The sequence below is a fragment of the Thunnus thynnus genome, chromosome 14, assembly GCF_963924715.1.
Source record: "Thunnus thynnus chromosome 14, fThuThy2.1, whole genome shotgun sequence".
NCBI lineage: Eukaryota > Metazoa > Chordata > Actinopteri > Scombriformes > Scombridae > Thunnus > Thunnus thynnus.
Genome location: NC_089530.1, coordinates 439,930 through 452,553, shown reverse-complemented (window position 1 = coordinate 452,553; position 12,624 = coordinate 439,930). Strand labels below are relative to the sequence as shown.

The window sequence follows — 12,624 nt, the reverse complement described above, 5'->3', positions numbered from 1 at the left end:
CTGTCCTCTGATTGAACAGAGTGACTCTGCATTTGACCACTCAAAATTCACATGTAAAAACAGGGTCAAAACTGGTGCTCATTACTTGCAGTTTGTAGTTGTAACTTCAGTGTCATATACACAGGTAGGAAATTTTTGTGTTCATCTCTCATGCGATCTTCACTGTCACACACAAAGGTAGGAAATTTGTGTGTCTGTCTCTCAGACTTTGTGAAACCTCACTGTTGGAAAAAAATCCTGCACAAATTTCAATTACACAAGCACAAAATATTTCTACAGCTACAAAAACCTTTTACACACGTGCAAAATATATCTGGGAGCACAAAACGTTTTCACACATGCACAAAATATTTCTACAGCTTCAAAACATTTTTACATGTGCAAAATATATCTGTATGCACAAAACTTTTTCACACATGCACAAGATATTTTCTAAGATATTTATACAGCTGCAAAACTTCACAAACCATTTGACAAACTCAAAATATTTATGACTATTATTCGATGTCATATAATAATAATATTCCATATTTCTAAATATGAGAGCAGCTCCTTCAAAAATGGGATGTATGCCATCTCTCCTAATCAGACCAGGTCTTCCCCAGAAAGTCTGGCAATTGTCTATGAAGCCCACATCGTTTACTGGATATCACCTTTACAGCCAGCAGTTGAATGATGACATGTGGCTCCATGTGGCCCAGAGAAAACTATGAAGTCCGACAGTGTCTTTGCATATGCACACACCAACTCAACATTAATTTTAGCGACCTCCGCTTGGTGTAATCAGGAGTCATTACCGCCGACGTGAATAATAATTTTACCATATTTACACTTGGCCAGCAGTTTTAAATTTGATTCTATGTCGACCACTCAGGCACAAGGAATACATTTGACTATGGCCGTTGGTGTTGCTATGTTAGTTAGTTTCTCACTACGGAGCTACAAATAATCAGAGTTGGTTTCTCAGTGGGTGCATTGCTGAGTGAGGAGAACCTGTTAGAAACGTGAACTGGTTGGTGGTGAGCTGTGGGCTTCTGCTTGTGGCTACGCTTCCTTTGGACAGTCACCCTGGCTTCCCGGCTGCTTGGGAACAACTGGGGGAGTAGGAGCTATGCTAGGTCAGCCAGGCTGCTGGGGGCTGGCTAACTACAGTAGCTAATGATTGGTTTGTGCTCTAGAACATAACTGCTGTGAAACAATCAGAAAATAATGTTTTATTTATCTGATTTCCCGGCTTTCATGCTACCAACTCTCTCTTTATTCACTCTCTAGCTCGCTCGACCACAGCTGCTCCTTTGCTTGCTGGTGCTCTCAGCTCTCTCTCTCACTCTTTTTCTTTCAACTTTTTTTAAGATGAGTCGGGAAGCCTACCAAAAAGTCTAACTTTACTTTTAACATTATCAAACAAAGAGATATGTCTTCCACTCATCATAGTAACGTCTTTGTACTCAGGCAACCACAGCCCCCTTTACTCTCACTGCCAGAAGGGGGAAACAAAAGTCCCACACTCTAGCTTTAAAGTTGTAATACTGATTTACCTTTAACTTGCATTATAGCATCATGAAACTGGGAGAAGTAGTGAAATCCTTATCTGAGATTTGAAATATCACTGCACATGCATACCACATAATTTAACATCAGCGATCTGATCTTCGTTGCATGTACCCTTTCTCTACTCCTGTTTCCTGTCTCTCTGCACTTTCAGCTATAATGCCAAAAAATAAAATAAATGGAACAAATTACAACATTCAAATTCACAAAACTACATTCACATTTTGTAAAAGGTAACAGTTAACAATAATAGTAGTCAAATGTACTATAATACCTTGAGTTAGAACATTCATTGTGAAGTAGAGTTTAGTTTATCAAAGTGATATTGTTGTATCTCCAGTTTGGGGGATTTTCGTGATTTCAGATCAGAAGGAAAGCTAAAAAAAAATGGAGATATGGAAGGACAAAAAGGTAGGAAATAAAGAATGGAATAATTAAAGTAAAAAGAAACAGAATAAGGAGAAAACAATAAAGGAAGAAAATAAGAGGGGAAGAAAATTTTATGACCTTATCTGATGTTTAATTTAAAAGTGTCCTTTGCAAACAAACAAAGTCTGGCCTAAGTAAATAAATGGTATGGTATTGTTACATTGTTAGCCTGGATGATATGTATTTATGTCTGCATATTATTTATGTATATATGACTTTTGTTGTTGTATTGTGCAGGACCGAACTTTGCTAAGACTGTCAGGATTTGTTGTGTGTGAGCCCTGTGTGTGATGCTTCTCAGATTGACCAGCTCCATGTTGAGATCAGTGGTAGAATCACTGATAACAAGCATCTGTGGCCAGTGGTGGAAAGTATCTAAGTATATTTACTCAAGTACTGTACTAAAGTACAATTTTGAGGTACTTGTACTTTACTTTTTCCGTTTGATGCTTTTTTATACTTCCACTCCACTACATTTCAGAGTGAAATATTGTACTTTCTGCTCCACTGCATGTATTTGACAGCTTTAGTTACTTTTCAGATGAAGATTTGACACAATGGATAATATAACAAGATTTTAAAATACAACACATTGTTAAAGATGAAACCAGTCTTCTTCTTTCAAAAAGCAGTGTGTGTGTCTATGAGTTAACAGCTCCACCAAATAGGGTTTTTTCCCTCTAAACTTCTCACATGGTTTCATTTCAATACATGTTCAAATTATCCAATATTTCACCAAAAATCAAAGATTAGAGAAAAATTTCAAAAACTGAAAACAGATTTTTGTATCAGAACTTTGTTTTTTCTTCTTTCCTCTCCCATTAATCATCTCACAACCCCTCAGATTTGTCTGGTGACCCCTTTGGAGGTTGGGAACCACTGGACTAAACTAGCTAACTGTATATAAACTGATTCAAACTAGCTCCACCTCCAACAGCTACAACAGTAACAAGTTGCTTACAGACTGATGCTTCAGTATTAATAATTGAACAATGTCATATATAATAATATACCAATCAGAGGGACCAAACCACCGCTTTTACTGCAATACTTTAACTACATCAAGTTGATAATACTTATGTACTTTTACTGTAGTAGGATTTTTCATGCAAGACCTGTAATGGAATATTGCTGTATTGGTACTTTTAATTACGTAGAGGATCTGAGTACTTCCTCCACCTGTGGCTTCTCACAGACCTGAGGACAGTAGACACAGCTAGCAGCTGTGTCAAACAATTTACAGTGGTAAAATCAGATGGCTTGGTGAGCAACTGTATCTTGCAAACACATCTACTTCATACAGCAACAAACTCTCCTTGTTTATTTCCACCAAAGCTTCTACACACACACACACACACACACACACACACACACACACACACACACACACACACACACACACACACACACACAGACACACAGACACACAGACAGACATGCTGTCTTTCAAGTTGTTGTTTTTTTGTTGTTGTCTCACTTTCATTCTTTTCTGTCTCCATGATAACCACCCAAACAAAAGGTACAGATATGGGTCAGAGGAAGGGGAAGACAATGGAATCTTAGTAAAACACATTTTCCAGTTAAGGTTTTGAGAGATGATATGATAGTGAGAGGGAATAAATACTGTAGTATTTCTGGCAGTTTTTGCCCCTCTAGCAGCAGAGTCTAATGATGGCAGACCAAAGTTGCAGTTTCTTCCAGCTGACTGCAGCTAACTGTTGCTGTATGCACACTCTCTCCAGACTCAGCCTCTGAAGTTTGAAACTCCTTCAGAGTTGTCACAGGTCTCTTGGTGGACTCCCTCACTAGTCTCCTTCTTACTCACTCTTTTTGATGATGGCCTGCTCTAGAATCATCAGGAAGATCAGACCCTACTTGTTTGAGCATGCAGCAGAACTCCTGGTACAGGCTCTCATAATATCATGCATTGACTTCTGCAACTCTTTACTGGCAGGCCTCCCCACATGTACGTTCAAACCTCTGCAAATGATCCAGAACACAGCGGCATGTCTGGCCTTCAACCAGCCCAAAACAGCACATGTCATCCTGCTGTTGATATCTGTCCACTGGCTCCCAGTTGCTACCCACATCAAAATCAAAACCCTGACATTCACTTACAAAACAGCAACTAAAAAGGCTCCTGCCTACCTGAATTCCCTCATTCAGGTCTACACTCCCTCCCGCTCACTACGCTCTGCTAATGAAAGGCGCCTGGTACCACCACCACAACAGGGCCCTAAGCCAGACTCTTCTCTTCTGTAGTTCCCTGGTGGTGGAATGAGTTACCAAACTCTGTTCGATCTGCAGAGTCCCTCTCAATCTTTAAGAAAAGACTAAAGACCCAACTCTTTCGCGAACACCTCTGCACTTGATGGACTTAAGGTAGAGAAAAAACAAAAATACAAAACAAAAAAATCTACTTCTATGCAATCTATGCACTCAATGCATTGCTTTGTTGCACCGCCTGTTGGCATCTACGTCCTATCAGACTCAAAATTAGCTTTATGGCACTTACTCGTGTTGTTCTCTCCTGACTACATCCCTGCTTGTGTTGTATCAGCTCTCAGATGTACGTCGCTTTGGATAAAATGAAAATTAAATGATTAAATGAAAGTTGTACATTGTAATTGTCTAGAAAGATGTACAGCTGTGTCATACTGTTTCCATTTCTTAATGATTGATATAACTGGATTTGAAGGGATGTTCAGTGACTTGAAAATGTTTTTGCAGCCATGATACAATGTTTTAAGCTGCACTTATCAATATTTTTATATTAACAATGACAACAACAACAATTTTAGGATATTTTAACTCATAGTTTTGGTTTTAAGCCCTACAGTTTGACTGTTCACTCTGACTGCTGTCAGCAGTGTTTCCAGAAGCTGTTTTCAGTGACCCACTGTACACTACATGCTCAGCACCAAACAGCAGACAAAGTTAGAGACTAGCTGGTGAACATAGTGGAACATTTAGCAGCTTAAGAGTCAGATATTTTCCTCAGGAGTTGGTGGAGTGTGAATATCAGACTAAGATTCATCATGTAGACACAAACCAGAAGAATAATCAGTTCTTACAGTATATGCATTGGGATATTTCAGAGGGTACCCCAAGCCAATTACTCACTTCTGTGACTTGATACTTTTACACACAGCAGTTAAGTTTTGTAGGAGGGGTAGTTGGTGTGATATTTCTGTCTCAGCAATAAGAAACATTGGATCTTTGCCAGCTGTCACTGCATAACATGTGTTTTACTGGTGCAACTGTATTTTTAGATTCACAAAGATATTGGAACACTCTGTGTGTATGTGTATCTTCAGTTATTGGCAATGGCACATTAGGAGGGGGAGCTTCTATTTTTTATCCTAGTTGGATGTTTTGATAATGTGGTGAATTAGCCCGGAGTATTGCATCTATTAACCTTTTCATTAACATGTAGTAAAGAAAAGTGGTACAATCTGTGTCTGTGTTCAGTGTCCCATAAACTACATGTATACTGCAGTATAAGCAGTGTGTAAGAGATCAGGGGACCTATAATTGACTTAAACATTGGCATAAACCATTGGCATAGACTCAATAAACATTTCTGTACTACTGAAGTAAAAACAAATATTCAAATTTATTTAACCATTTTTTTTTTCTAATCTGAAATGTTGCACACATGCAAGTATCTAAAAAGGAAGTGGTTTGACATCAGTATCTGTAATAAAAGCCTATCACTACATGCCATCTGGCCTCTGTGTTTGGGAATGCTCTGTTAGTGGTGCTGCTCAGCAGGATGAAGCAAAGCCAGGTAAACAGCATTCCTTTCATGTGCACACAGACCATACCACACATTACAGTATATAAGCAACTTATCATGTCATATGTTGTTTCTACTAAAAACACACACCAAACAAACAAAAACAAACAAAACAAAAATGTTTGTCTTATTTTAATGTCATAAAGCTAACACTCATGCTCATTTGGTTTGTTTATATAAATCCCATGTCATGTCAACACTATTTGGCAAAGCACAAATAGTGTTTTTTTTTTTACGAATATTTGTTTCATACAAATATTTTAAAAATTATTTGTTTTCAGGAAGAAAAAAAATCCATGTCAAATACTAGCGCAAAAGTCGGTTACATCGCTATCTCAGTCTCTCTCCTCTGCTTCATTGTTACATCTATCAGCAGGTCTCAATGAGGGGAGTCACATCCACCTGCTACATGACACACATTTCCTTATTTGGACAACACTCCCGGAGTTGGGGGTGTTCCCCAGAGATAAAGCTGAGCCACTGACACATGCGAAGTGCTCGCAAGGGACTCTCCATAACCTGTTGTTTCCCTTCTCCTTTCCACAAAGTTAGGTCGTAAAAAATGGGCAATAAAAGTACAAAGCAAGAATCACCTTTGAAGTTCATCCCTACCTGTCTCTGTGTTATGGGTGTATAAATAGGTAGAGGTCTGTCTGCAATGAGGTGATGAGTAAAGTTTTAGCTCAGTAGTCAGTGCAGTCATCTATGATCTGGGAGACTCCAGTTCGAGACTCGGTGTGGGGACCTCCTTCGTAAGGTAGTTTATTCATAAACACTTATTGTAGCACTTTAATTTTCTAAAATTAAAAGCGTAAAAGCTCTCTGCTCATCCCTAATACTGTATGCATCTTCCAGAACCCTTTTTACGCATATACAAGTTTTATAAGAAAAACGTGATCCTTATTATCTGGACAAACTTTGCCTATAGGTACACATATTGTACATATAGGTGTTTATGTGTTGCCCCTCTGGAAAACAGTCTGAGCAAACATTGTTTTACTAAAGTAGGATTTATCACAGGATTATGCATTGTGTCACATATTTAGGGATTTCTGTTTTCTGATCACTCACCATAAATATAAACACTCTTATGCACATGCATGTGCAGTTTAGAGCTCTGTGTTCACAGCAGCACAAAACCTAGTACAGGCAATGTTACAATAAGTTGGCGCTTTGCTGTTTGGTATTTTGGTGCACAGCACAGGGGTGGAGTTAGAGCAGAGGCAATAGGAGAGGAATGAACAGATGGGAGTTTCATTCACATGATACAGTGCAAAGAGTGCTGTTAGTATTTTGGTAGGAATTGGGTCTTAAACATTTCCCTGAGAATTTTTCTGGAATGTCACTCATCTGACTGTGCTGTCATATACTGATTCTGTCAACAAGCACAAACCAAATGCTTGAATGTCAGCAATTACAAAATAATGCTGAGTGATGTAAATCAACAATTTTAGTTAAACACTCTCCAAACATTGCATACATTTAGATCGTTGTAAAAAATAACATCTATCATGATTATAATAGGAATGTCAAAATACTCTGCAATTAGCTAAAACTGAATGGATTTTTAATGGTTATTTGTCATTTACAGCTGCTTTACACGCAGCTGTAGTAACCACATATGCTTCTGTATTTCTCTACATACTAAACTGGTCAGTTCAGTGTACCCCCATCATCAAAATTTCATCCTATTTTTATTACTGTAACTCTCCATATACTGCACTTAGTTAAAAATACAAAATTGTCTGCAATTAGTCCATACTGCAGCTGCTTGGCTTTTTAACTGGAACCATGAGAAGAGTACACATTAACCCAACTTTAGCAACCCTTCACTGGCCTCCCATAATTTACAGAATACAGTTGAAAATTCTAGCATTAAAAGGATTAGCTCCAAGATGTATCTCTGACCTGCTAAGGCCACACACTAGACATACTAGACTTGCAACCAAGGATGACCATGCATTTGCTGTCATGCCACCGAAACTGCTCCTCTCTACACCGTTCACTGTCAAATAAAGGAAAAAAAATGTGATGGGAATAGGTTTGGGGTGTCTTCAAATTAAATAATTTAATCAGTAAGACAAAATCAATAGGATGAAATGCTGTTAGAATGTGTCATATCACAGTATAGAATGATATATGGTTCTTCTAACATGGCATTATAACATATCAATTAAAAACATTTAGATCATGGAATAAAAGATCTTCAATTCATCAGTTGTCATCTGAATTGTATGAGTTAACTGCAGTTATTTATCTCCTCCCTCTGCTGCAGCTCCCTGCTCTAGGCCTTTTCAACTTTCTGTTTCTCAAACAAGCCTATTCACTGCTGCAGCTATTTACTCATCCCTGTCATTGTCATTATGTCATGGACTTATGAAACAACAGTATCCCAGTCATGCTTTTTTCATGTTCCCCCTTATCCTTAATGTCATTAAATGTCATAATCACTGATCTGATGGCAGACTGCTATTAATAGACACTTGAAGGTCTGTTTGTGACAGAGTTTTACCAGGAGCTACTGTCAGCCAAAATTTTTCATGAAGTCTACATGGAAATGTATTCATGTGCAGTCACTGCACCTGAACTTTCTGGAACTGCAGAAAAACACACAAAATTGTAATTAGATATGTGATGATAACTTTTTTTTCTTTTTGTCCCCTTTTCACCTCAGCTAGAAGATGATCCAGCAGACAAAACTGCAGACGATGAAGAGGAGGAGGCATCAGAGGATGAAGATGAAGAAGAGAGGTCATCACCTGGTGACCCTGATGAGGAGGTTTCAACAGCAACAAGAGCCAAGCAGCTGGCTGAGCGCCTGAAGGCCACAGCCCGGAAAGCTCTGCGGGACTTGGGGAGAATCCTTGCCATCAGCCTGCTGGCTTTAGCTGGTAGGATTTGTATAACATACCATTTCCTTCTCAGGTTTCCACACCATTTCGGAAAGAAGAGAGAACATTATCCAGACAGTGGTCTGCTACTGCTGCAGCTCTTGCAATTCTTTCAAGTACTGTTAACTGGTGATATGTTACCTCTAATTTAGTTTGGGTCAAGCCATCCGCCAATCCATAGAATTACCTCCAACTTTTCTAACTAGTGCTCCCACCATAATTTACCAGAGCAAAGCAGTCATCACTGCAGATTCATGACAAATAAGTGATGAAAAGATATCTATTTGTATCAGATTTAAGAGCACACCTGTGCCCTCCAATTCCTTTCTGTGCAGAGGAGTCGATGTACGGGTTCTTTAGGAGATACTCTTGTAAGCCATTGGGCAACTAGAACTGAAGAATATCTTCTCTTCGACACTGAGCAGCAAGTTGGTCCTAAACTGCTTTATGGTCATTGGGTTCTCCTATGGAAACCATACACCCTCTGCAAATTGTTGGGCTTCCTTTCCCCTCCTCCAGACCTCAGTATCTTATACAGTCAGTGCATGAGCGTAGGACACTTCTTGTATATTATCAGTTTGTCAGTCATCTGTAAAGCACCTTGAATTGCATGAACATGTACTGAAGGTGCTATACAAATAAAGCTTGATTTGATTTGATTTGATTTGATTTGATTTTTAAGGCACTCCACTGGGTCCAGGTGCTGAGCTGACTCTGGCAGCCATGGCAACAGTCTTAATTTCCTTCCACCTGGGCTCTTTAGTGTTAAAGTCAGTGGTTGGTCCAAGTCGATTGATTGAGGCTCTGCAGTCCTCTTCTTGTGCTGCATCACTGTAGATGTTACGGAGATGGAGGTCTCCTCTTCCAAGGTGACCACTGCATTTCTGGCCAAGCAGTTGTTTGGCAAAACCAAAGAGATTTGCTAAGAAGGCAGTTTGTTTCCTGGTTCTCTCTTTAGTCCGCCTTCTGGTCCATTCTGCTCTACAGGTAGTCATAAGTTTCTTGTATGTTGCAGAGTTCTGCCAGTCTGTTCCTCTCATTCTCACTTGCCCCCTTGAACTGCCTCTTCAAAAGTTGGAGTTCACCTCTCAGCTTGCATGATCTTCACTGCCCTGTGGATCTTGGTGTGCTGACCCTTGGTACCACCCTTCTCCACTGAACCAAACATCTCAGTAGCAAGGCTGATGATCATGATTGTCATTGTCTGGAGTCTCCTGTCAGCCCCCCTCCCCTTCATGGTTTGACACACTTTCTCATTCAAATGAATGGGAGGGTGTGTCCAAACTTTTCTCTGGTATTGCACATCTGCGGATGCACTTGGACACATCATCAGTGATAGTATCGGGGTAATCGGGTGTTTCCGGTCTGTGAACTTCAGACCCGACCACCGGGAGCAATCAATTCCCAGCCTATGTCCAAAAGGCATTAGTCAGTTCTCACACATTGGTAAATTCTAATTAAGCCTACTGTCTTGGCATTAAGCTATTTTCAGTGAGACATTTCCTGCAGAATACAGCATGTAAATAGAACAGCTTTCGATGTGTTAGAAGACAAGTTGTCCCAGGCTTCCTGTCTTTGTACTAAGTTAAGGCTAAACAGGTCACAAACATACAGTATGAATGTGCTGGATGCACAGGGATGAAATTGGTATCTGTGTTTGCATTTGAATGTGACATACATATTTCTCTCTAATAATCTCTAATAATAATATGGAACACAGTGCCGTTTTATGTCTGTCTTAAACTGTGTTTTAAATTTCTGAAATTATAATAAAACAAAAACTAACTAATAAGGTAGTGTGAATGAAGCTTTATTTGCTTTTATTCATTAAAATCAAATACTAAATTCCTTACACTTTTTTTACAGCAAGTATTTAGCTGTCACGTTGTTTATCTTTATATTAGTGTTATATTGAATGTTTGTCTCTGGTATCTCTTTCCTCCCAGGCATCACACAGCCCTCTGCCTTCTCAGCCATCTACTTCCTGCTTTTCATTGGTGTGTCTACATGGTGGGCATGTCACCTTCCCATCAGTCACCTGGGTTTCAATGCACTGTGTGTGATGGTGGGCTTCTTCACTGCTGGTCACATGGTTTGTCTGTACCTATACCAGAGTCTACTGGCCCAGGCCCTGTTCCCCCCCCACAGTCTGTGGGCCAGGTAAGATTGTAGCATACTGTGTACTGACATTAAATTAAAAAATGAATATTATTATAACTACATTACATGTTACAGACATGGCTGAAATTATTGGTACCCTTGTATATTATTAAAATAATGCACCATTCGCCCTGAACAGTGTTGAAATTAAAAGATATTTTATTATCAGTGCATGCCTATGTTTGGTTTGCAGTGGAACAAAACAAAAAAGTTGTGAAAATAACTGAATTCATGCTTATTCTACAAAGACATTCTAAAATAACCTGAACAAAATTATTGGTACCCTTTACAAGTTATTTGTAGTGATTTGTAGTGATACCTTAAGTAGAGTATTGTGTTTTAAATACTATCACAGGTCAATCTTATAGTCAGTCATGCAGCCAGTTTAAAAGGAGAAAATTACTCACTCTGCTGTTTCTTGCCACTGTGTGCATCACATTGAACATGGAAAACAGAAGGAAAACTAGAGAGTGGTCTGAGGGCATTAGAAAAAAAGGTAATGGCCAAGCATGGTCAATGTAAGGTTACAAGACCATCTCCAAAGAGCTTGATGTTTCTGTGACCACTGTTGCCAATATTATTAAGAAGTTTATGGCCCATGGAACTGTAGCCAACATCTCTGGACATAGTTGCAAGACGAAAATTGGTCCAAGATTGAACAGAATGATTGCTCAGGAAGACCCCACTTCTAAGAGGGAGACACAAAAAAGCCAGCCTGGACTTTGCCAAAATGCATGTTTACAAGCCACAGTCCTTCTGGGAGAGCTTGATGGTAAATCGCACCAATGAAGCCTTCAAAGAAAAGAACACCATACCTACGATGAAACATGAAGGAATCTCTTTGATGTTTTGGGGTTACTTTGCTGCCTCAGGAACTGGGTGCCTTGAATCTGTGCATGACACAATGAAATCAGAAAACTATCAAGGCATTTTGGAGTGAAACATACAGGCCAGTGTCAGAGAACTATGTCTTAGTCGCAGGTCATGGGTCTTCCAACAGTATAATGATCTTTCCACTCCACCCAAGAGTGGATGAAAAGACAACATTGGACTGTTCTGAAGTGGCCTGCTATGAGTCCTGAATCCCATTGAACATCTGTGGAAAGAGCTGAAACTTGCAGTTGGGAGACAGCACCCATCAAACCTGAGAGAACTGGAGCAGTTTGCTCAAGTTGAGTGAGCTGAACTACCAGTGGAGCAGTGTAGAAACCATATTCAGAGTTATAAAAAAGTGCTGGATTGCAGTTATTGCCTCCAAAGGCTGTGCTCAAAAGATTAAGTTAAGGGCACCAACATTTTTGGCCATGCCATTTTCATTTGTTTTATGGTATTAAATAATATGTTAAGTTATAAAACAAAAGCAAAGTTTCAGTTGTATTCAGTGTGAAATAAAGAATGATGGGTATCATGTACTTCTGTCCGTTTAAACTTGATATAGAGAAAATTTGTTTTTTTTAAAAAAGGTGGAAGGGTACCAATATTTTCGGGGGAACCTATATATACATAAAAAAAAAAAAAAAATCTCCCTCTCACCCCCCTCCCATGGGGGGGTGGTGGTGGTGTGTCTTCCTCGAGCTCGGGTCCTCTACCAGAGGCCTGGGAGTTTGAGGGTTCTGCGCAGTATCTTAGCTGTTCCTAGGACTGCGCTCTTCTGGACAGAGACCTCAGATGTTGTACCCGGAATCTGCTGGAACCACTCTCCCAGTTTGTGGGTCATAGCCCCCAGTGCTCCAATTACCACTGGCACCACTGTTGCCTTTACTCCCCACATCTTTTCTAGCTCCTCTTTCAGCC

At 39.5% G+C, this 12,624-nt stretch overlaps 2 protein-coding genes across 4 annotated transcripts in view; one reads left to right on the top strand and one right to left on the bottom strand.

Annotated features, from left to right (window-relative positions):
• The window catches only part of nvl (nuclear VCP like), a 316,947-nt gene that overhangs the window by 146,141 nt on the left and 158,182 nt on the right, over positions 1 to 12,624 (bottom strand). The window lies entirely within an intron of this gene.
• piezo1 (piezo type mechanosensitive ion channel component 1 (Er blood group)) overlaps positions 1 to 12,624 on the top strand; it is a 172,399-nt gene that overhangs the window by 53,776 nt on the left and 105,999 nt on the right. For all 3 annotated transcript variants that reach the window (XM_067609224.1, XM_067609223.1, XM_067609225.1), the window contains exons 5-6: positions 8,454 to 8,670; positions 10,617 to 10,830. In XM_067609224.1, the coding sequence (XP_067465325.1) occupies positions 8,454 to 8,670; positions 10,617 to 10,830 (431 nt within the window). The remainder of the gene's footprint in view (positions 1 to 8,453; positions 8,671 to 10,616; positions 10,831 to 12,624) is intronic.